Genomic DNA, 22,136 nt, shown 5'->3' on the forward strand with positions numbered 1-22,136 from the left:
GGAGCTGGGCATGGAGGTTCTGCAGCTGGACCCCTCTCGCATATTTTGTGTTTTTTCCTGTTGAAACAATCAGGGGTTCTCGTGACAAAAGCTTCAAACAAACATAAAAATTGTTTAAAAATGATAATAAATTGTATATCTATGGATAGTTCTGAAGTAGTTGAAAAGATCTGATGCAGTGGAAACAAAAATAATATTAATAGATTACATTTTTATTGCCTTTTTACGAGACAGAGGTTTGTAGACAGGAGGAGTACAAGTGTTATTTTTTTCTTTAAAACTGTCCTCGTGTCAAAAATAATAATGCATTAAAATCAATTCTGTTATCAATAATTGTCATGGTTTAGGCTGTATTATTAACATCAAACATATTTCACTTTGCACCTTATTTTTTGGAGATATCTCATATATTGTGTTTTTGCTGTTTAAAATATCAGAGGTTCTCATTATAAAAAAAGTTCATACAAACATGTAAAGGGTTTGAAAATGATAATAAATTGTATATCTATGGATAGTTCTGAAGTAGTTGAAGAGATGCAGTAGAAGTAAAAAAAAAAAATACTCATGCAGTACATTTTTATTGCACTTTAATGAGATGGAACATTTGTGTACATGAAGTGTACAAGTGTATGTAAAGATAAAGGAGTGAACAAGGGTTCATTAGCATGTTAGCTCTCTGAAAAGCTTCAAATCTTTCTAAACAGCTTCTGTAACATCTCACAGCTTCTCCATCAGCTGCTCTGCATTTCATTATGAGGTGCATTTACTTTCCCCAGGAGAGTGTGGGAAAATAGAGTCTCTATAGGAAACCCTAACATATGATCCCTGATATCCAGGTTAGAAGAGTGCTTAGATTGATCAGAAAGAGATGAACTAGTTTGATCTAAAACACTTCTTTATCAAAGTCTCCTCTTTACAGTAGAATATATTCAACCATTAGCAGGAGGCAGAAAATCCCAGGTTGAGTGAAGGCAGCACAGGTGCAGGTGGTTAATTGTTCACCCTCTCCTCTCTGTGTGACCTGACTCACTTTGACTTTCACACGTCATTGAACACTAACTAAACCAGATACACAGACTCATTGTGACCCTGTATTGACTGTGTTTGGGGCCAATCAGCATCACTTCTAGATTGTGGATATCCATCAGATGGTACTATTGATATGTTCAACAGTGATAAACAGTGAATGAAAGCTGCTTCAACTGTTTACTGTTATTAATAATTAAACTTCACTTCCCTTATTAAGAGATTTTATTAACTCACCTGTTCACTGGTGTTGTGGATTATCCTGCAGCTGCTCCCAGGGTTTTCTCCAGTGCTGTTGAGCGTAGGGGACCCCAATGTTGTAGTGATGGAGCCCCCTACGCTCCGTTTTCAGCAACGTAGGGAGATTTTCTGTTGTTTTTTCATTTTTTAATCAATACTATCGTAATAATTGTTGCACACTTGGACACAAAGGGACTTCCAGATGTTCACGGGTTTTTTAATCTGAATAATCCAGAAAGACATACATCAGCCTCACCATCTATTTAATACAGGCGATCTGGACGGATGCTCCAGTCTTTACCTGAGGACCCCTGCAGCCCTTTAGCTGCCCCTGATGCTGCATGTGTGTATGTAATAACTGTCCATGTATATCTGGGTAAAATCTGAGTTTTACATTTATTTGGTGCTTCGCTGGTGTCTGTCTGAGTATGTTTGAGCCTTAAACAGTGTAGCTTCAACCAGGACGTAGCATGTAGCGACACATGAAGCTGTTTGTCATGTTTATAACTCACAAAGGATCATTCTACATGTACACGCACGAATCTGATAATCACAATTAATGCGTTAAAGTAACAGCCCTAGCGTAACACACACACAGTTTTTTGTGCACACACAATGTGTGTGAGCCTAATCTGAGCCCATACTCACCTGTCCAGGAGCCGTTGGATGCTGTCGGATACTACCACCTGGCTTTGGCTGCAGCCATGGATCTGATCAACAAGAGATCCCAGCTGTAGCTGTGCACACGTCTGGATACCATCTCCCACAACTTTCTGCTGGATCCACAACTCTCCCTCTTCTTTTACCAGAGAGCCAGAGGATTGGCTGCTGAGCTCAACGTCAGGAGCAGCAGCGCCCCCTAGAGCTCATCAACATCTGGACTGAGGAGACCCTGTACAAACCTGTACATCATCATCATCATCATGATGAAGACCAGGGGTGGAGCAGCCATTTATAAAGTTTATTAAATTAATTTACTAAAACCATGATTAAGCTGTTATTAAGTCACTGATTCTCAACATGTGGCTCTTTATGTCTTCATTTTAATTATTATTCCCCCAGAAAACCTTAAAAAGGGAAACTTTTTAAACCCTTTTTTTAATCTTTTTCTTTGGCTGTTTTACAACTTTCTTTGTCAAATTTTTGTCTATTTTCAAAAATATATTTTTTTAAGATTTTAGCTCCTTTTGCCAATTAATATTCCTTTTTGACAATTTTTGTTGATTTTAAAAAATTTTTTTTGCCACTTTTCTTCCAAATATGCTCATTTGGCCCAATAAATAACACTTGTTTCCTTTATTCCTGCATTTTGCCTCTTTTTGTTTCTCTTTTTTGCCCTTTTTCTAAAAACATTGACCCTTTTTGCCAATAATTCCTTTTTCCTCATTTTTGTCCATTTTTTTAAGTTCTTTTTGACACTTTTATCTAAAATTTGTTGATTCTTTGACCATTTTTAATCGCTTTTCATTCAAATGAGCCACCTTTAGCCCAGTGTTGTAAATTAGCACACGTGCTAACACACTCAAAACAATACTGGGTTACCAATGTAATTGTGATATCCATATCAAATAAAGGGAATCAATCAATAAATAACACTTGTTTCCTTTTTTCCTACATTCTTCCTCTTTCTGTTCCACATTTTTGCCCTTTTTCACTGTTGTTTGCCACATTTTGCTCATTTAAGCTACTTTTAGCCATTTCATACCACCTGTTTCCTCTTTTTTACCACTCTTGACTGTTTTAGACCCATTTTAGTCACTTTTCACCCTTTTATTGCCATGTTTTTGCCACTTTTGGACCATTTTCTACCACTTGTTATTCATTTGTCATCACTTTACTCATCACTGTTAACTCTTTGTTTACCTTTGTCAAATGGCTGGCTGTGATTGGCTGATCACCATTCAATCAATCTAACTGGATCAATACATTATCAACAATCAATTCCTCTGTAAAAAGTGAGGGAGATGATTTTTAGTTTTAATTAAAGTGGATGATGTATAAAAGACAATTATTCTGAAATGTGTCGGTTTCTGAACCACTTTATTGTTGATGTAACAAAGATCTTAGAACTCTCACATTAACAAATAAATGACTTTGATCACCGTGCTTTCCTTTTGTTGTCATAGTGGAATAGTTTTTGTAACGTTACACAACAGATGGATTCACTCAGAAAACAATATACAGATATATATATATTTATATTATTTATACAGTATATATATAATATATATATATATATATATATATATATATATATACATATATAGTATATATATATTCTGCCGTGCTAAAAATATTGACCCCCCAAAAGTATTAGTATTTATTACTAACTCACAACTACAGAGATTACACCGAACTAGAAAAAAAACAAAAATAATAATTTCCTGAAGATAATGTGACAATGAAACACATGCTGAACTTTGCATGAAGGAATGATTTTTTAACAGAAATAAAACATTATTTTTTACAGAAATAAGTGAAATATATTTTAAAATGTTTGTTTAAACAGATTAAAATATATATTGTTCAGTTCATGTTTCATAGTTTTTTTTTTACTTTATTAATATAGTTTAAGTGAAGGCACAACACGTTTTTTTAAAGAAAAAAAACTTTATTCACATTGTTCCATTATTACAAGGTTTCAAACAGATTTAAATTAAACTTTAGCCTCGAGGTGTGGAAATATATTCAAATGTGAATGACTATTATTAATAATAATAATAATAATAATAATAATAATAAAAATAATAATAATAATAATAATAATAATGGTAAAAAGTAAATATTTCAGGGTTTTAAAAAGTTAAAATCTAATTCAACATCTCTTCCTTTAAAAAAAAAAAAAAAAAAAAACGTCACTTCCGGTACATTCTTAGCGTGCTAGCACCATAGCAACAGCATAAAGCATGATTAATGTTGCCAAAACAAACAAACTATGGATCCTATACATAAACTCAATAGATATTATATAAGTTAAGGATACATTTCTCACTAGAAATGTCATCAAAACAAAGCTAAAGCCACAATCTCTCTTAATATTGCTGTTTACAAAGGGTTGACAGGTGGTCATGTGACCTGATGTGACGTGTAGGAACAAATTCAAATGTGAAGGAATATAAATAAAAATATTGATAATAATGAAAAAACAAAGCAAGAAAATATTTACAACATCCAATCGCCCTGTGCGTGGATATTTATCTGCTTTTGGTTTGACGTTTTTTGGCGTATATAAACCAGAATGTACCGGAAAAAATACAGATGGTTTAGATAAACCGAATGGATATTATGAAAGTCAAGGGTACATTTCTCACTAGAAATGTCATCAAAACTATTCTAAAGCCACAACATATCTTGAAATAAAGCAATTTGCCACTAAAAAATAGAGATTTCTGCTGTTGTTTTTGATGAGTCAGCAGTGACGTGACCTGACTTCAACCCGTTGATATTTGTGCAGTTAATGCACGACAATACATCGTGCTGTTATTGCACAAAGACAACACTTTATTAATGCTCTAATAGCATGAAATAATAGATATACTGTTGTGGTGCTAATGCATGAACATCTGTGAGACTGGGTTGATTTAAAGCTGCAGGTTGTTCTGGCTGCACCAGGACACCAGTCGGTCTGTCTCCACCTGTAGGTGGACTCGTCTCCATCAGAGATGAGTCCATGATGGTCGTGTCGTCCACAAACTTCAGGAGTTTGACCACCTGGTGAGAGGAGGAGCAGATGTTGGTGAACAGGGAGAAGATCAGAGGAGAAAGACCACAGCCCTGAGGAGATCCAGTGCTGATGGTCCAGGAAGCAGAGATGGTTTTTCCCAGCTTCACGTGCTGCTTCCTGTCAGACAGGAAGTCTGTGATCCACCTGCAGGTGGAGTAGTTATGATCATAAACAGACTATTTATTATTAATGTAGGTTTTGTTTCAGATTTATTTGAATAAAAAGTTATTTCCTCCATGTTGAGCTACTTTTTTCCTCCACCTGGTTTTACTGGATCCCAAGCTGATGATATTTGAACCAAAAACATCTGGACCAAACATGTAAATATCAACTCACAGCATATGAAAAGTAATCCTTGGTTACACATATTTAAATATACATTTCCATACAATACATCTGAACCAAATATTTACAGTATCTGAATCAAAGGGAAAATCAGATCCTTGTGATCAGGTGCAAATGAGGAAAATCATCAAAGAAAGAAGGATATTTTGTGTTGTCATGGTGACTGGCTTATTTCAGTTATATTTTATCAGAGAACAAAAGGTTTGAAATGTTTCCCTATCCTGACTCTCACAATGTGACGTCCAACTGCAGTGAAGGACCAGAGGAAAGTGGACATTGTGGGGACATGATAGCAGACATTACAGTCTGGACGACCTTCAGCGCTCTCTTCTCTGTGGTTGGATGTCCTGCTTGTGCTGCTGTTCTCTGGGAGTTGTTCAAAAGACACAAAAGAGGAAACTATGTCACCCCAATGATGTCTTCATGCTCAACATCACCATCATGGACCTGCTCTTCTTGTTGTTCATCCCTCTTGGGTTGTTTAACTTCCTTTTCTGGCTTTTCCAGCCTGTCCAGATGTGGAGTGACTTTCTGTATGATTTAAACCTGACTGGACGACCTCTCCTCACGGCCTGCATGTGTTTTGACTCCTACCTGGCAGTGGTCCACCCAGTCTTTTATCACACCCACAGGAGTCCAACTGTTGGCATCCTCGTGGCTGCTGCATTGTGGGCCATCACTTTAGCTAAAGGAACCATTTCCACAGTCATAGATGAGCTGAACCACAGTCCCTGGACCATGTTTATGTACGCCCCACTTTTTTCCACTCTCTATCTCGGTACTTTCTACCATCTACAAATGTCACGATGTTCATGTCATCACGAAATACATGAACATTGAGCACAAAAAGAAAGAGTGGTTCATTATCCGCCTTGTTGTTGCCGGAAGAAAAAGCGTAAATGACGTTCTCCATGCGTCTGGTTGGCTAAACACGTGACTTTAACTGTATTGCTGGGAGAGCGACAGCAATTATCTGACGTCATGTCATGTTGGATTTTCTGCAGATACACTTTTTAAGTTTTTGGTTGAAATGTCATGACAGAAATTAAGATAATTAATTTAACGAAATAACCAAAGAATGACGGGCAGTGCTGACCCTAACCTCTCTGGTGCCCTAGGACAGATTTTCTTTTGGCCCCTTTATATTTTTAAACCATGTATTTGACATTTACATTATTGTTATATTATTATTATCAGAATCATTTCTAACACTTACATAGTGGTCTTCACCATATCCACAAAGATGCTTTACATGAGGAGAAAACATGAGCAAAATTACTTTTTTGACATTTTATTTACTTGTGATAAAAATGTTTCACATACACATATAAAAGAACACAAACAAGTAAATAAAAGCTAATTTAAATATCTTAGTAATTAATATTATTAAAGTAAAGCATTGCACAAAAACAAGATATAGATTAAAGATTATTATTTTTAATTTAAATACTTGTGACTACAATGTTTTACTATATTTCATTATGTGAAAAGATGCAAAACTTCCAGATTTAATATAATATTACTTAAATTTCAGTGATGAACACACATTAATATAAACAATTACAGTTCACAGAGGTATTGCACAAATAAACTATTTAGTAAAAATAATGTCATTTTCTGGTGGTGATTTATAAACAGCTTTAACCAACACAAGCTAAAAAAGCTCCATTCATTATATGAGGAGAGATTTATCTCAGAAATATTCACTAATACATAAGGAGCCCTGGAGGTGACATGGATAAAAAAAAAATGATCTCGAACTGTGACTCAAAGGTAGGGTTGGTAACTATCTCCAGATACACTTTTCAAGTTTTTGGTAGAAATGTTCATTATGTCCAGACAGATGTGAAGATCTTATGTATTCTGAAAAAGGAACGAAGAAAATCTGTCAACTGTAGCGTCTGTAAATCAGCAATAACTGCGACCAATGGGATTTTCACGGTTCGTTTTTTTTCAACCAATCACGTCTCCTGGTCTTCCTGCTCGTTCACGGCCCTGTGCGTGCACGAGCGTACATTAAAAATGTCTCCGTTGTTAGCGGAAGCCCGGAAGTAGACAACAGAATGGCGGAGAAAGTACCTATTCCACGTTTACTGGTAACGTCTTGCCCTTCTAAGAAGGGCAAGAAAAGAAAGACGTTTTTAGAAAAAGCTGCAAAAAAGAGGTCTTTGGATTTAGCGAGAGGAAAGACAAAAATCTGCATCGGAACATCTTTTGAACGATGGCGACAATTGAAGGAGGACAAGGGCCTGAAAACTGATGCTATGGTTGCTGAATTACTTTTGGACAGGTAAGGTTGTTTTGTTGCCTGGGTGATTGTGTTATCTTTTAAAATAGTGTAAGCAATTCAAGCTATTTGTCATATTAGCCAGATGTTAACGTTAGCGATACATGTCGCAAAGTATTTCTGTTGTTGGATTAGCCCGATGCTACTGTTGATTCTCTTAGTGCGAGCTAGTTTAGCAGCTACAGTGTGTACAGTATACATGTGTGCGTGTTTGAGCGTGTGTGTTGTGTTTGTTTTCAGCAGGGCGGTCAACAGCTGTAATGTAGGATATTTGTGATTCTTTTTAGCTATAACTATGCTCCGTCGACTTCAACGCCGTGGAAGGACTCACTTGTGAGACTACCTAACCCCGCTGTGTCAACTGTTGCTCCCGAGTCACTGTCTGAGAGGTGCGTGTAACTTTAGGCTGATATGAACATGTGTTGTATTACCATGCTATCGAACATTCTTCCTAACTTGTCGTTTGTTCTACGTGCATCACGCTATTACTAAATGTATATGCTGATAGTGTGTGGGGGGTGGGGGGAGGGGGTTGGGGGAGATCTGTACGTAAGGCAAGGGGGGGAGGGGGGATCTTATGTTGTACTCTGTGTCATCCAGATGAGAGAGCCCTTGATTGTCTTCCAGGCTCTCCTTTGAACTCGTTTTATTTCCTGCAGGCATTCTGCTGCATTAAAAAATAATGCATTTCAAATCAAGTTTAACATATGCTGATTACTTTCTGTAATTCTGTCATTTTCACAGAGATGATAATTTCTTCGTTGCTGGAGTCCAGGAGTTAGACATTAGTGGTCCCGAAGAGACAGCTCTTCAGCAATTGGATTCAAGGTATGGTAATTATAATTATAATTTTTTTCCATTTATTTAAGAAAATGCACTCTGCTTTACTTGCATCACAGTAACATGTCATAATATCCCTCAATTATTGGTCTTTGCCTGTGTATTCAGTATGCTGTCCCAGGACCTAAACGTTGAGGTTGGAGCTGATGAATTTAATGACATTCAGAACTCCATGTAAGTTTCTTTGTTGTGAGATGATTTTACTTCTCTGTTTATAGAAAATTGTGTATTGTTTGAATAATCTATGAATGTATATTTTCTACCAAAGTATTGACTGGGATGATAGCACCTGGTACCCTGATAAAGAGTCAGAGTCTTTGTCATCATCAGAAGAAGATGTAACCAGGGAGGTCGATTCTGACGATGACAGTGAAGAATCAACCTATAAGCCTCGTATTTGTGTGAGGTATGAACAACTACATCTTTCTGTACTTGTTCTCACAATAATGTGTTTTTTGGGAGGTGTACTTTTCATAGCTACTTTTATTACAACAGGACTGGTGGTGCTCTCAACAGTAAAATTTGCTTGGATGCTCTTCCTACAATCAGCATGGAAGACACTGTGCATGATGTTTCAGCCAATATCCCAGATCCTACCGACACAGACCTTCACACATTTCCAGAGTCATGTAAAGTTATGGTGGAGGACGATATTATTGGTCATCCTGCTTCTATCACATATCATGACAGCCTGAAGCAGCTTGCTGAGTATCTCTGTCTACCTGTAAACACGTGTCCTGGTAAAGACTCAAAGACCAAGCAAAAGTGCATGGAAACTGGCCCATTTGAAATCAATATAAAGTCCAGGGGAACAGCTGCTGTAATTGAATGGCTAAGTCATTTTTTGGGTTTTTTAAACGTATATGTTTTTCACATTCATATTTGTTGTTTTGTAATGTGCGCCCCTTCCCCCTCCACAGAAATGTCCTTTTGGTCATACAGTGTGGAAATGGTGTTCCCAGCCCACTTTGAAATATGGGATGCTAGTTGGAGACTTCATGCTGTCTACTAATATACTACTATCAGGCAACAACTATGCCAAGATATCCCTGTTATTCAAGTTCATGAAACTGGGGATGGTGGAAAGATCAACATTCTTCAGGGTTCAGGACTCCTACTGTGTGGACACTATAAAGGAGTTCTGGAGTGAGAAGAGGGCCGCAATCATCACCCAGCTTCAGGCAAAAGTGCCTGTTGTCGCCTTGGGTGAGTTTGACACACACACACACACACACAATGAAAAATGTTTTACACCTGTGGTTCTCAATGGCTGGGTTTAAACCAAAACATAGGTTGTGGAGCCATTTTGATTGAGTCATGAAAGAGTGCCTGCAAATAAATCTATGTGGCCAAAAGTTATTTATACTGATTACTGACATTTCCCCTTGCAATGCCACCAACTTCTCATTTTTGTTGATCATTATACTGTTTGAAATGTTGAAGAAATACGGATCCACGATGTTATTAAGAACATAGAATGGGTCCAGATTCTTGACCATTTGAAGACCACTGATATATTCTATATAATATAACTGTTTTTTCAAGACATTGTATAAGACTGGCAGATGCATTGTGATTAAAATAAATAAATAAAATTGTAGACATAACAGTGAAGGAGTGAGTTATAAATCAAAATGGATTAATAAAATGTAGACAAAAATTCAGTTTTTAGTTTACTGGTGTTTGGCTCCATTCTGATTCAACTGATTTTTTTACTCTCTTTTTGTTATTTCCCCCAAAAGGTGATGCCCGCATGGACAGTCCAGGTTTCTGTGCACAATATTGCACATATTCTGTCATGGACAATGATTCCAAACAGATCATGTCTATTATCAACATTGATAAGCGAGAGACACTGCGAAATTCCGTAATCATGGAAAAGGAAGGCTTCATACGAGCATTTGAGACACTGCGTAAAGACCTCCAAATCGTAGAAGTCTGCACGGATGCTCATACGCAAATATCAGCCCTCTTCAGTAATTGTTTATTTATTTTATTTTTTTGCAACATCACTTGCATTGTTATGCTTTTAAATTGATTTGATTTTTAAACTGGATATATATTCTTTGAATTTTTTTCCTACAGGCAAAGGAAAATATAAAGACATTGGAGTCCAACACACACTGGACATTTGGCATGGGTCAAAGAGCTTGAGTAAAAAAATTAATACGGTAATTTCATAATCCTTCTGGGTGGTATTATTGCTGAATCAGCTACACAATGTTTCCTCTCATATATACATTTGTTATCCCATTTTTATTTTTTTTGCTCTTGTTCAAGGCTGGGCAGCAAAAGGAGTGCACCATTCTGCAGACCTGGAACAAGGATATCTGTAACCACTTTTGGTATTGTTGCAAGACTGCAGATAACCCTGATCAATTTTTTGTAAGTATAATAGAAGTGCAATTGCATCGACCTAGAAACCTGATTGTATTGAGTATTTAAATTTGTAACTGGTTTTACTCAGGACATGTGGACTGGACTCCTCCACCATGTGACAGGAAAACATTCCTGGGCCTTGGGTGCCTGTCATCATGGCCTCTTGATTGAAAACAGTGAGAAGGAGTTGATCAAGAGCCATTCAGTTGCACACCAGAAACTGTCATTAATTGTTTTGGATGGATGCTGGCTGAAAAAAGTCCACAAATATTTAAACTTCAGGTATATCAGCACGTCTACGTTCAACTTACGGATTAGTCCTCCAATTACTTTTTGTAATATAAATATAATACTTATTATATTATGTGTCTTGAATTTTATATTACAAAAAAGTAAAGCAAATGTATATGGTTTAAATGTGTTCTCAGGTCAACTGCAGAGCTGGAGTCCTTTCATAATCTCATACTCATGTATGCAAGCAAGCGCTTCAGCTTCTCCCCACCAGTTTACGCAGCTTGAGCAATGCTGGCTGGCCTGGACTACAACTACCACATCCACAGACTACCAAAGAAGAACAATGATGGCTCCATTCAGTAAGTCGTATTAGAGTTACACTCATATTTGAATAAAAACACTCAAAGGCCATAAGTGGAGACAGATCTAATAAATAAATGCACCAAAGTTGTTTACATTTTTGAGGTGTGGTTATGTAATGACAAAATACATGGTCAAGGTGAAGGTTGTTAATAACATAATTGAAAACTCATCCTATTGTTCACGGTTAGGTTATTTAGATGTATTCCTAAGATTGTTATACTTTCTGTTTTTCCAGATATTGCAGGTTGTTTAATAAAAAATCCAAGAAGTGGAGCCTCTACACAGTAAAAGAAGACAAAGACTGGCTACATCCCAGACCTCCAGAGTGCAATCCTTAGGAAAAGGTTGTCTGCTGTTGGAGGGTTGCCACGGACCATAACAAGGAGGCCTGACGATCCCCGTCAATATGGGGTTCTGTCAGGTGTCCCTGCTCCAGCCACCCAGGACCTGTTGCAGATGCAACTGAGCAGAGGGCGAGGTGAGTTGACTTATTTTGTAAGTTGATTATAAAGTACTAATATGCTTATGTGCAAAAGCTAATTAAAAATCTACTTCACATAATATTATAATATTTATACCAGGTCTACTTGTACATATTTTACAGCTCTAATAAACTAAAGAATTTGTATAAACATAGCTGATGAACAACTGAAACTGTAATGACTTTTTGTTATCGAGTGAAATACAATAGAAATGGTGTGGTTTGTCTATCAAATGCAGTAACTGTCAGATATGTAATTCTGATGTTCTTTCTAAAGGTGAACCACTGCCAAAACAATAAGTTCCCACAGTGGACGACGCTGCCACATACAGAGCCTCACCTGCCGACCAACACTTCATGTGTATTGCCTTTGTTAATTCCATTGTTTTTGCAGGATGAAAGTTGTATGAAGTGTATGTGATGTTTCTTTTTTATAATAAAAATTGTACGTGTACACATTTGTTATCATTACTAGTAAGGAGATTCAAAATGTTATAGCTTGATTGTAGATGCTTTTTGTTCAAGCAAATGCCAAAATACTATATAAAAATGTGTAAATACAGCTACTTCTTCTGTAATGATAATAGATAAAACAAAAAAAACAACACCTTGCTCAGTGCAGGGCTGTCATATTTACACATTTTACACTTGTCATAATGGAAACATTATTGCACTCTTCCAGGGATGTAACCCGTATAATGTCCCAGTAGATGTGGAAAGCAATCTCTGATTCTCCACACAACGCAACTAGGAATAACAACTCTATTGCCTCGTCCCAGTGCCCCATATTGCCACATAACATATTGACGGTAGGCTGCATGGTGTAATTGTTTGCTGCTCTCCCCTCGGTTGGGCAGATCATCCAAGCCCCGGACATCATTCCAAATTCGGCTGGCAAGTCGCAGGTGGCCCTCCTGTAGTATGTAGGCTGCCATGTGAGGCAATATGGAAATACAAGCTTCTGGCTGTTGCCCACAGCACTTGCATTCTACATCTGTGGGCATATCCCTGCAGTTGTTGCACACACACCAGCTCAGCTGATTTGACACTTGAGTGCCAGGTGCTGGTGCATTTGCTGATGTGATGTGTAGCAGGTCAAACATCATGCTTGGTTCACGTGACAAGCAGCGCTGCAGCAGTTGACGACATTCCTCTAAGTTTAGTGTTTGAATTCTGGCCTGTAAAGCATAACATTTTCAAGATATTTAGGAATGTTTCATTGAATATAGCTTTACTGTTCTCTAAGAGGAATCTAGTGTCCACACTAAGTAGCGTGCCAGTTTATTACATGTGATGTTGATTGCAGAACCTATATTTGCTATACCTGCTCATCTGCAATTCGTAGACCCTGCAGAATCTGAGCACGACTTGGATTATCTTGATCGAGGATTATTGTTCCCCGTCCTCTGGTTCCCCATCCTCTGCCTCTGAGACGTTGGCCTCTATTTGTGGCAATCCTCCTTTGACTTCGGCCACGTCTCCTCTGACTCCACGATGTACTTGGCTCCGGACTGTAATCAGGGTCAGAGGCATAAAACCTCTCACCTTCTGAACTCTAAAAGAGAAATAAGAAATTATATCAAACATTTAGGCTTTTCGTCAATGATTATAACTGAACAAAAAATGTATCTGTAATTGCTGTAGACATGACATTATTTTTCCCAGCTCTATTACATCTATTGAATTAAAAAAAAACAATATTAGATTAGATATGCTCTATTTTATTTCGGGCAGGGAAATTACAATTCCAGTTGTATTACAGAAAGAAAAGAAAAGCAGCACTTGGGTGAAATAATATATAAATACAGAATATTAAATATATAATAAATAATAATAAAAAAGTTTTCTACAGACTACAGCTATACTCCTCTCTCTGTCTGTTATATTATCCCTGACTGGTAATTAGGCAAAAAGTGGCACTAAAAAGAAACAATAAGAAATGAAAACAACACTAAAAATAATAATTATAGACACGCAGAAAAGTAAGATGTTGTAAGGGAAACTGAATAACAAGGTGAAAATGAATAAGGTGCCAAATAAATGAAAATAATGATTATAATAAAATAAATGAGGTAAAAGATGTATTACTTATGTTCTAGGACAGTGGCAGACCAGCTGATCGATACTCTGAGTAGTGGTAAAGAAAAACTCATTATAATAAACCTTTGTTTTCAGGAGGACTACAACTTGGGGACGAATGTCGCCCTCCTTCGAAACACTTTACTACCGTGTAACCTAATGCTAACATGCTAGCTTGGCCGCCACCGTTGATAGTAAATTAGTCACTTTTTTAACATATAAAATGATAAAGTATATCTTACCGCTGAATGCGACATCATACGCTTGGCTGAGGTCTGCTTCTGCGTGCGCATTCATGTGAGTGAGGGGGGGTGGCTTCAGAGGAAGCACAGGGGGGAGGGGGAGTCGGAAGGCGGAGCTGTCGGAGCATGCTACATCGAAATCAAGCTAGGTTTAGAAAGTTACCGACCCTGCCTTTAACAAATAAATGACTTTGATCACCATGCTTTCCTTTTGTTGTTATATTGGAATAGTTTTTGTAACGTTACACAACAGATGGATTCACTCAGAAAACAACATACGGATATATATATATATATATATATATATTTATACAGTATATATATAATCTGCTGTGCTAAAAATATTGACCCCCTAAATATAACCTTTTTGTTTTAGTATTTATTACTAACACACAACTACAGAGATTACACTAAACTAGAAATAAAACTTTTTTATTAGAGAAATAAGTGAAATATCTTTTAAAATATAGCTTGTTTAAACAGATTAAAATAAATGTTGTTCAGTGCATGTTTAATAGTTTATTTCTTACTTTATTAATATAGTTTAAGTGAAGGCACAACACGTTTTTTTTAAAGAAAAAAAACTTTATTCACATTGTTCCATTATTACAAGGTTTCAAAAAGTTTTAAATTAAACTTTAGCCTCGAGGTGTGGAAATATATTCAAATGTGAATGACTATAAATAATAAATTCAGGGTTTTAAAAAGTAAAAAGCCTAATTCAACATCTCTTCCTTTAAAAAAAAAAAAAACGTCACTTCCGGTACGTTCTTAGCATGCTAGCACCATAGCAACAGCATAAAGCATGATTAATGTTGCCAAAACAAACAAACTATGGATCCTATACATAAACTGAATAGATATTATATAAGTTAAGGATACATTTCTCACTAGAAATGTCATCAAAACAAAGCTAAAGCCACAATCTCTCTTAATATTGCTGTTTACAAAGGGTTGACAGGTGGTCATGTGACCTGACGTGACGTGTAGGAACACATTTAAATGTGAAGGAATATAAATAAAAATATTGATTATAATGAAAAAACAACATCCAATCGCCCTGTGCATGGATATTTATCTGCTTTTGGTTTGACATTTTTTGGCCTCTATATAGGTTGTCATAGCAACCACAGAATGTACCGGAAAAAATACAGATAGTTTACATAAACCAAATGGATATTATGAAAGTTAAAGATACATTTCTCACTAGAAATGTCATCAAAACAATTCTTAAGCCACAATCTATCTTTCTGCCATTGTTTTTGATGAGTCAGCAGTGACGTGACCTGATTTCAACCTGTTGAATTTTGTGCAGTTAATGCACGACAATACATCGTGCTGTTATTGCATGAAGACAACACTTTATTCATGCTCTAATAGCATGAAATAATAGATATACTGTTGTGGTGCTAATGCATGAACATCTGTGAGACTGGGTTGATTTAAAGCTGCAGGTTGTTCTGGCTGCACCAGGACACCAGTCGGTCTGTCTCCACCTGTAGGTGGACTCGTCTCCATCAGAGATGAGTCCATGATGGTCGTGTCGTCCACAAACTTCAGGAGTTTGACCACCTGGTGAGAGGAGGAGCAGATGTTGGTGAACAGGGAGAAGATCAGAGGAGAAAGACCACAGCCCTGAGGAGATCCAGTGCTGATGGTCCAGGAAGCAGAGATGGTTTTTCCCAGCTTCACGTGCTGCTTCCTGTCAGACAGGAAGTCTGTGATCCACCTGCAGGTGGAGTAGTTATGATCATAAACAGACTATTTATTATTAATGTAGGTTTTGTTTCAGATTTATTTGAATAAAAAGTTATTTCCTCCATGTTGAGCTACTTTTTTCCTCCACCTGGTTTTACTGGATCCCAAGCTGATGATATTTGAACCAAAAACATCTGGACCAAACATGTAAATTTCAACTCACAGCATATGAAAAGTAATCCTTGGTTACACATAATTAAATATACATTTCCATACAATACATCTGAACCAAATATTTACAGTATCTGAATCAAAGGGAAAATCAGATCCTTGTGATCAGGTGCAAATGAGGAAAATCATCAAAGAAAGAAGGATATTTTCTGTTGTTATGGTAACTGGCTTATTTCAGTTATATTTTATCAGAGAACAAAAGGTTTGAAATGTTTCCCTATCCTGACTCTCACAATGTGACGTCCAACTGCAGTGAAGGACCAGAGGAAAGTGGACATTGTGGGGACATGATAGCAGACATTACAGTCTGGACGACCTTCAGCGCTCTCTTCTCTGTGGTTGGATGTCCTGCTTGTGCTGCTGTTCTCTGGGAGTTGTTCAAAAGACACAAAAGAGGAAACTATGTCACCCCCTAATGATGTCTTCATGCTCAACATCACCATCATGGACCTGCTCTTCTTGTTGTTGACAGTTGACGTGGATATTTCTTTAAGACACACCACTACGTGGCCCATGCATGGGCTTAAAAGCCCCAGGTGTGCATGCAATCACCGATTCACATTGATTGGAACGGTTTCCGAGCGGCCTCGTGGTGGAGAGATAGTCTCTCCACTCAGAGAACCAAGGTTACCACGTAACCGAACGTTCTCTATCGTATCGAGACTATCTCTCCACCCAGTTACATATTCCATATGTACGGGGACCCTGTAAGACACACCGCGAGGAGACTGAGGAGACAGAGCAACGCACCCCTCTAGTACCCCCCCCGGGGTCCCCGACCCTGGTAATCGAATAAGACGTCACCGCCACCAGAGTGTTCCAACAGTGAAAGTGAACAATGACACCCAAAATCATGCTATGTACATAATACACATACACATACGTGGGCTCCCGCCAGACGCATGTGCCTACCCCCAGCCGAGGCGCCAGACGCTGCTCCCGGTATAGCCAACCCTGCCAGACGCAAGGGTCGGGCGTATATGTATGGAGGGGTAGCCGGACGGCCTGCCTTCCCGCTAGGCCCACGGATAAGAAAAACCAGGCCACCTCTAGCTCACCATCGCAGGGGCGTAAAAGAGAGACCCTGGTCACTTTGGAGTGCGCCCGTACCCCTCCCGGAGCCGGAGCGCCGGAGTCTGTGTAAGCCTGTTGGATCGTTTCCACAATCCAGTGCGACAGCCTGGATTTAGACACCGGCTGACCTAGGCGCCGGGGCTGAAAACAAACAAAAAGCTGGTCAGTCTTCCTGACCGCACCAGTTCGCTCAATGTACACCTTAAGCGCCCTGATCGGGCATAGCCTCGACCCGTCCTGCGCCCCCTCATCCCTGTCCCGGGAGGGGCGGAGGGACATTAACTCTACTGGCTGGTTTAGGTGAAAGTCCGAGAGCACCTTCGGCAAGAACGCAGGATTTGGGCGTAAGAGCACACCCGCACCGCCAGGCAGGAATCTACAGCAGCTCTCGTGCATCAACAGAGCCTGTAGTTCTCCGACCCTCCGCGCTGATGCCACCGCTATGAGAAACGCCGTCTTCAGTGACAGCCATTTCATGTCCACCGTTTCCAGGGGCTCGAAGGGTCCCAGCCGCAAGGCAGCCAGCACCAGCTTCAGGTCCCACGTCGGGACAGCCAACCTTCTACAGGGGGCGAGCCTAGCAGGACCTTTCAGGAACCGTGAGACGAGGACGCAGTCAACCTCGGCCAACTTGTTATCGCCAACACGAGCGGCCTTGATTGCAGCCACCATCCCCCTAAGGGTGGAAGGTGATCTCCCTGCCTCGAGCAGCTCCTGTAGATACCGGAGTATCTCGGGGGCCGAGCAGGTCAGCGCATCAGCCCGATTCAGCCTACACCATGATGAGAAGAGGTCCCAGCGGTATGAATAGGCTGCTCTAGTCGATGGTGCTCGAGCGCCCTGAATGGTCCGGACCACCGACCGGGCTAACCCCATGCCCAACAGGCTGGCCCTCTCAGGGGCCAGGCCCAGAGCCTGAGCCCCAGGGGAAAGGGATGGAACAGGGTCCCCTGCGCCTGACTCAGGAGGTCCCGGCGAGCTGGAAGTTCCCATGGACTCCCGTCCAGGAGAGGGGCCAATCCCGAGAACCACATCATGTGTGGCCAGTTGGGAGCCACCAAGATTAGCCTCACCTCCTCCACCTGGGCCCTCAGCAGCAGGGTGGGAAGGAGACCGAAAGGGGGGAAAGCATACAGCAGCCCCGGGGGCCATTGGTGTGCCATGGCATCGACGCCCAGCGGGGGGTCGTCCCTCCCCACGGAAAAGAACAACGGGCAGTGCGTGTTGTTCCGGGATGCAAACAGGTCGGCGACAGCCCTGCCGAACCGACCTCAAATCTCCTCGGCTACTTCCGGGTGCAGTCGCCACTCTCCCGGGGCCGGGCCCCCCCTGGAGAGCAGGTCCGCCCCCAGGTTCACCATCCCAGGCACATGCATGGCTCTGAGTGACAGGAACCTCGTGCCTGCCCATGTCCACAGACTGTGTGCCACCCTGCAAAGGCCCGGGGAACCCAGGCCCCCTTGCCTGTTGACGTAAGCTGCCGCCGCTGTGCTGTCCGTTCTCACGAGTACGTGACGGCCCTGCAAGCTGAGTGCCGAAGAGCCAAAAAGATGGCCCTCAGCTCCAAGACATTGATGTGCCGGGCCAGCCAGGCACCAGTCCAGCTTCCGCTGGCACCTTCGCCTTCGTGGACCGCGCCCCATCCCGTCAGGGATGCATCTGCAGAGATCACCTGGCGGTGGAGCATGGGACCCAGCAAACTCCCTTTGGCGATGTTGGTCGGTGTATCCCACCATGTTAGGGCTGAACGCAGTCTCCTGGTGACCCCCACTTTGGCACGCAGGTGCCTCTTTGGACAGAGCCCCCAGAAAAAGAGGCACCTCTGTACTGGGCGCATGTGCAGGAGTGCCAGCGGCACCACCTGCACCGATGCCGCCATAAGGCCCAGGAGGCGAAGACAAAGCCTCCATGTAACCCTGGCTCCCAGCGAAAACCGGGAGAGGCAGATCCTGAGGGATTCCTGCCTTTCCCAAGTCAGTGTCACTAACCCAGTCCTGGCATCCAACCACATGCCCAGGAACTGGGTGGCCTGTGCCGGCTGTAGACTGCACTTCTTTTTGTTGATCCGCAGTCCCAGACTCGTGATGTGTGCCAGTAAGACTGTGAGATGGCGGCGACACCGCTTCTCCGTCTGTGCACATATTAGCCAGTCGTCCAGGTAGTTCATCACCCGGAGACCCAGGCAACGCAGAGGCCCCAAAACCGCATCCATACATCTGGTGAAGGTGCGGGGGGCCAAAGAGATTCCGAAGGGGAGGACGCAGAACTCGAAGGTTCTGCCTTCGAAGGCAAACCTGAGGAACCGCCTGTGCCCTTCCCAGATCGGTATTTGAAAATAGGCATCCTCCAGGTCGACGGTAGCAAACCAGTCGCCTACCTGGACAGCCTGCTTCACTCCCGGTATGGTCAGCATCTTGCATTTCAGAGGCCGGAGGAACTTGTTCAGCCCTCTGAGGTCTAATATTGGCCGGAGGGTACCATCCCGTTTCGGGATGAGGAAATAACGGGAATAAAACCCCGCCTGACGGTTCTCCCTCCCCACCTCCCGGATGGCCTTCTTCTCGAGGAGAGGGGAGACCTCTGAACGCATAGCCCCTCTGTGCTGCAGGTCTGTGATTACAGAAAATACAGCCAACCGAGTCACAGGAGGGGTGCGCAAGAACTGTAACCGGTAGCCCTGGGTCATTGTAGAAACGACCCAGGGGTCTGCCCTCAGATCCTCCCACGCTGCACGGACCCCCTGAGGACAGGGTCCGGTGTGGGGGGGCATAGCGTCAGGGCTGAGGCTGAGGCTGGGGTGGCCTCTGGTCGCCGCTGCCTCGTCTCCCCCTCTTAAACTTACCTCACCTGCCCGCCTCTAGCCGGCCCCTCAGATCCCCCTGACTCCAGTCAGGCTGAGGAGGTTTTGGCTGCGGTGGCTGGGGGCGCCGCCAGTCCCGGCTCCGTTTCAGGGAGCCTGCAACTTCTCGGGCGCAGCGGCGGGCTTCCTGCGCCTGCTGGAGCATGGCCGCTGCTCCCGGCCCGAACATTGCCAACGGCTCTACGGGCAGTTTGAGGAGGCAGGCCCTGTCGTCCGGCTGCAGCATGGACTGCGACAACCACAGGTGGCGTCTGACCGTCCAGAGACCCGATATGGCTTTTCCCGCCGCCTCGGCCTGCTCCCTCATCATTTTTGAGAGAAGTGAGGAGACCTGCTGCAGCTCCAACAGCAGGTCGTCACTGCACCCCTCCTTCAACCGCTGAATCAGATGGCGTTGATACAAGGACAATATGGCCCCCGTATTGCCAAGCTGAGTCTGGACCGCCATGGCACCATGCATTTTGGTGAGTAGTGCGTCCATTGTCCTGCAGTTTTTACTGGGGCAACTACTTCTCCCGAGCACCGATTGCGACGGTGACACCAAAGCCGCTAAAGCCTGGTCCACCGGAGGTAAAGGCCCACAGCCAATCCTCTCACGGTTGTGAACCGCCCCTAGGCGTCTACAGAGCCCAGACCAGCGACCTGACGGCGACTGGAATTGCTTCTGGAGCACCTCCTCAAAGTCTGAGAGGAGAGGGACGAGGAAGCGCGTGGAACGACCCCCCCTCCGCGTCATCGAACCGGGAGGGGGGAGGCCCCTGGTCAGATGGCAGCTCTATGCCTAATGCCGCTGCCGCCCTGCTCACAATCTCCTGGAGGAGAGGGGGTGGCTCCGCCCGTTCCTCCACGACCGTTTCCTCCCCCAATGGGAAGGCATAACTGTCTGAGGGCTCCAGGCTCAACACATCGACCTCACCGTCCGACTCTGAGTCAGATGGGCGGCCCCTCTCTGCCCCCACCGATAACATAGCTGGGGGCCTAGGAGTGGGAGGCTTGTCAAACCAGCCCTGTGATCGCACGTGCCTCGACAGATGCCCACCACTAGGGGGCAAAGGGGGACACAAGTCGGCTGAGCTCTGTGCTGCTGGAGCCACAGTCCTAGAGCGCTTGGCCGACTGCAGTCCATGCACAGGTGTGGGCGGCTGTGCCCTAAACACATGGCATCGGGCCTCCCTCAGTCTCACCGATAAGCAAAAACAGCTCATACAGGAGGATGGGTCATCCCTTGCCATAAATGCATGATTGCTGCCCAGGTACATCACACAGTAATCATGGCCGTCCTCTGCAGGCATTCTCGTATCGCAGCCCCTGCAGGGAGGTCCCTCTCGGCTTGCCATACTGACGTAGCAGGCAAACCAGGAAGTGCTCTCGCACGCTGTGTTTTGTTTGTAGCCGAAGCAGCTAACAGTTGCTACTCCTCTTTTCTTCGCGCTGTCAGAAGACACAGCAGCGAGCCCACACACACAAACACACACACTGGAGGACACGCAGATGCGGAAGCCGGACAGCCAGCAATACACCTCGCCAGGCGGAGAGGGGACGCCGCACCACGCCCGCCGACCAGGTCGGCTTCGGGGGTGGACTGTACCTGGGCGCGTTAGCAGAGTGGATCGTGCAATACGCCCTACGGTACCCCTTCGCCAATTCTACTACTGAGAATAAAGGGCAGACAAGCGATCCCGAGAGGGGTCCGAAGACTCTCGACTCCTACTCCCACACACGGTAAGCGCTAATCTCCCTCACACGTCTGTCTCTCACGTCTCCTACTGCCAGAGTGGAAATCAATGAATCGGTGATTGCATGCACACCTGGGGCTTTTAAGCCCGTGCATGGGCCACGTAGTGGTGTGTCTTAAAGAAATATCCACGTCAACTGTCCCAGTGGGATCAGTCCCCGTACATATGGAATATGTAACTGGGTGGAGAGATAGTCTCGATACAATAGAGAACAATCCACTCCTGTCCTCATATGTGTCCTTTAGCCATAACATAACATTATTGTAAGAATGGCCTCATGGGTAGCCTTAAAAAGTA

General features: G+C 42.5%; 1 protein-coding gene and 1 pseudogene across 1 annotated transcript; one reads left to right on the plus strand and one right to left on the minus strand.

The window, feature by feature from the left end:
- The first annotated feature begins 7,883 nt into the window (after positions 1-7,883).
- Positions 7,884-10,798, plus strand: LOC114458764 (uncharacterized). The gene is made up of 8 exons (XM_028441156.1): positions 7,884-8,011; positions 8,367-8,450; positions 8,571-8,636; positions 8,731-8,868; positions 8,958-9,245; positions 10,407-10,438; positions 10,548-10,616; positions 10,743-10,798. The coding sequence occupies exons 3-8, from the start codon at positions 8,572-8,574 to the stop codon at positions 10,796-10,798; spliced, it is 648 nt and encodes a 215-aa protein (XP_028296957.1). The 5' UTR covers positions 7,884-8,011; positions 8,367-8,450; position 8,571.
- A 6,125-nt stretch (positions 10,799-16,923) lies between these two features.
- LOC114458765 (uncharacterized) lies at positions 16,924-20,013 on the minus strand (annotated as a pseudogene).
- Between the last annotated feature and the right edge of the window lie 2,123 nt (positions 20,014-22,136).

This window comes from Gouania willdenowi, unplaced genomic scaffold, assembly GCF_900634775.1.
Source record: "Gouania willdenowi unplaced genomic scaffold, fGouWil2.1 scaffold_179_arrow_ctg1, whole genome shotgun sequence".
Lineage (NCBI taxonomy): Eukaryota > Metazoa > Chordata > Actinopteri > Blenniiformes > Gobiesocidae > Gouania > Gouania willdenowi.

Bases quoted from the DNA above. Each gene is read 5' to 3' on its own strand.
- LOC114458764 (XM_028441156.1), top strand. From the start codon at position 8,572: ATGCTGTCCCAGGACCTAAACGTTGAGGTTGGAGCTGATGAATTTAAT. The intron at 9,246-10,406 runs ATTTGAAATCAA...AGAAGTCTGCAC, and splicing joins AAGTGCATGGAAACTGGCCC to GGATGCTCATACGCAAATAT. The intron at 10,617-10,742 runs GTAAAAAAATTA...CTCTTGTTCAAG, and splicing joins GCATGGGTCAAAGAGCTTGA to GCTGGGCAGCAAAAGGAGTG.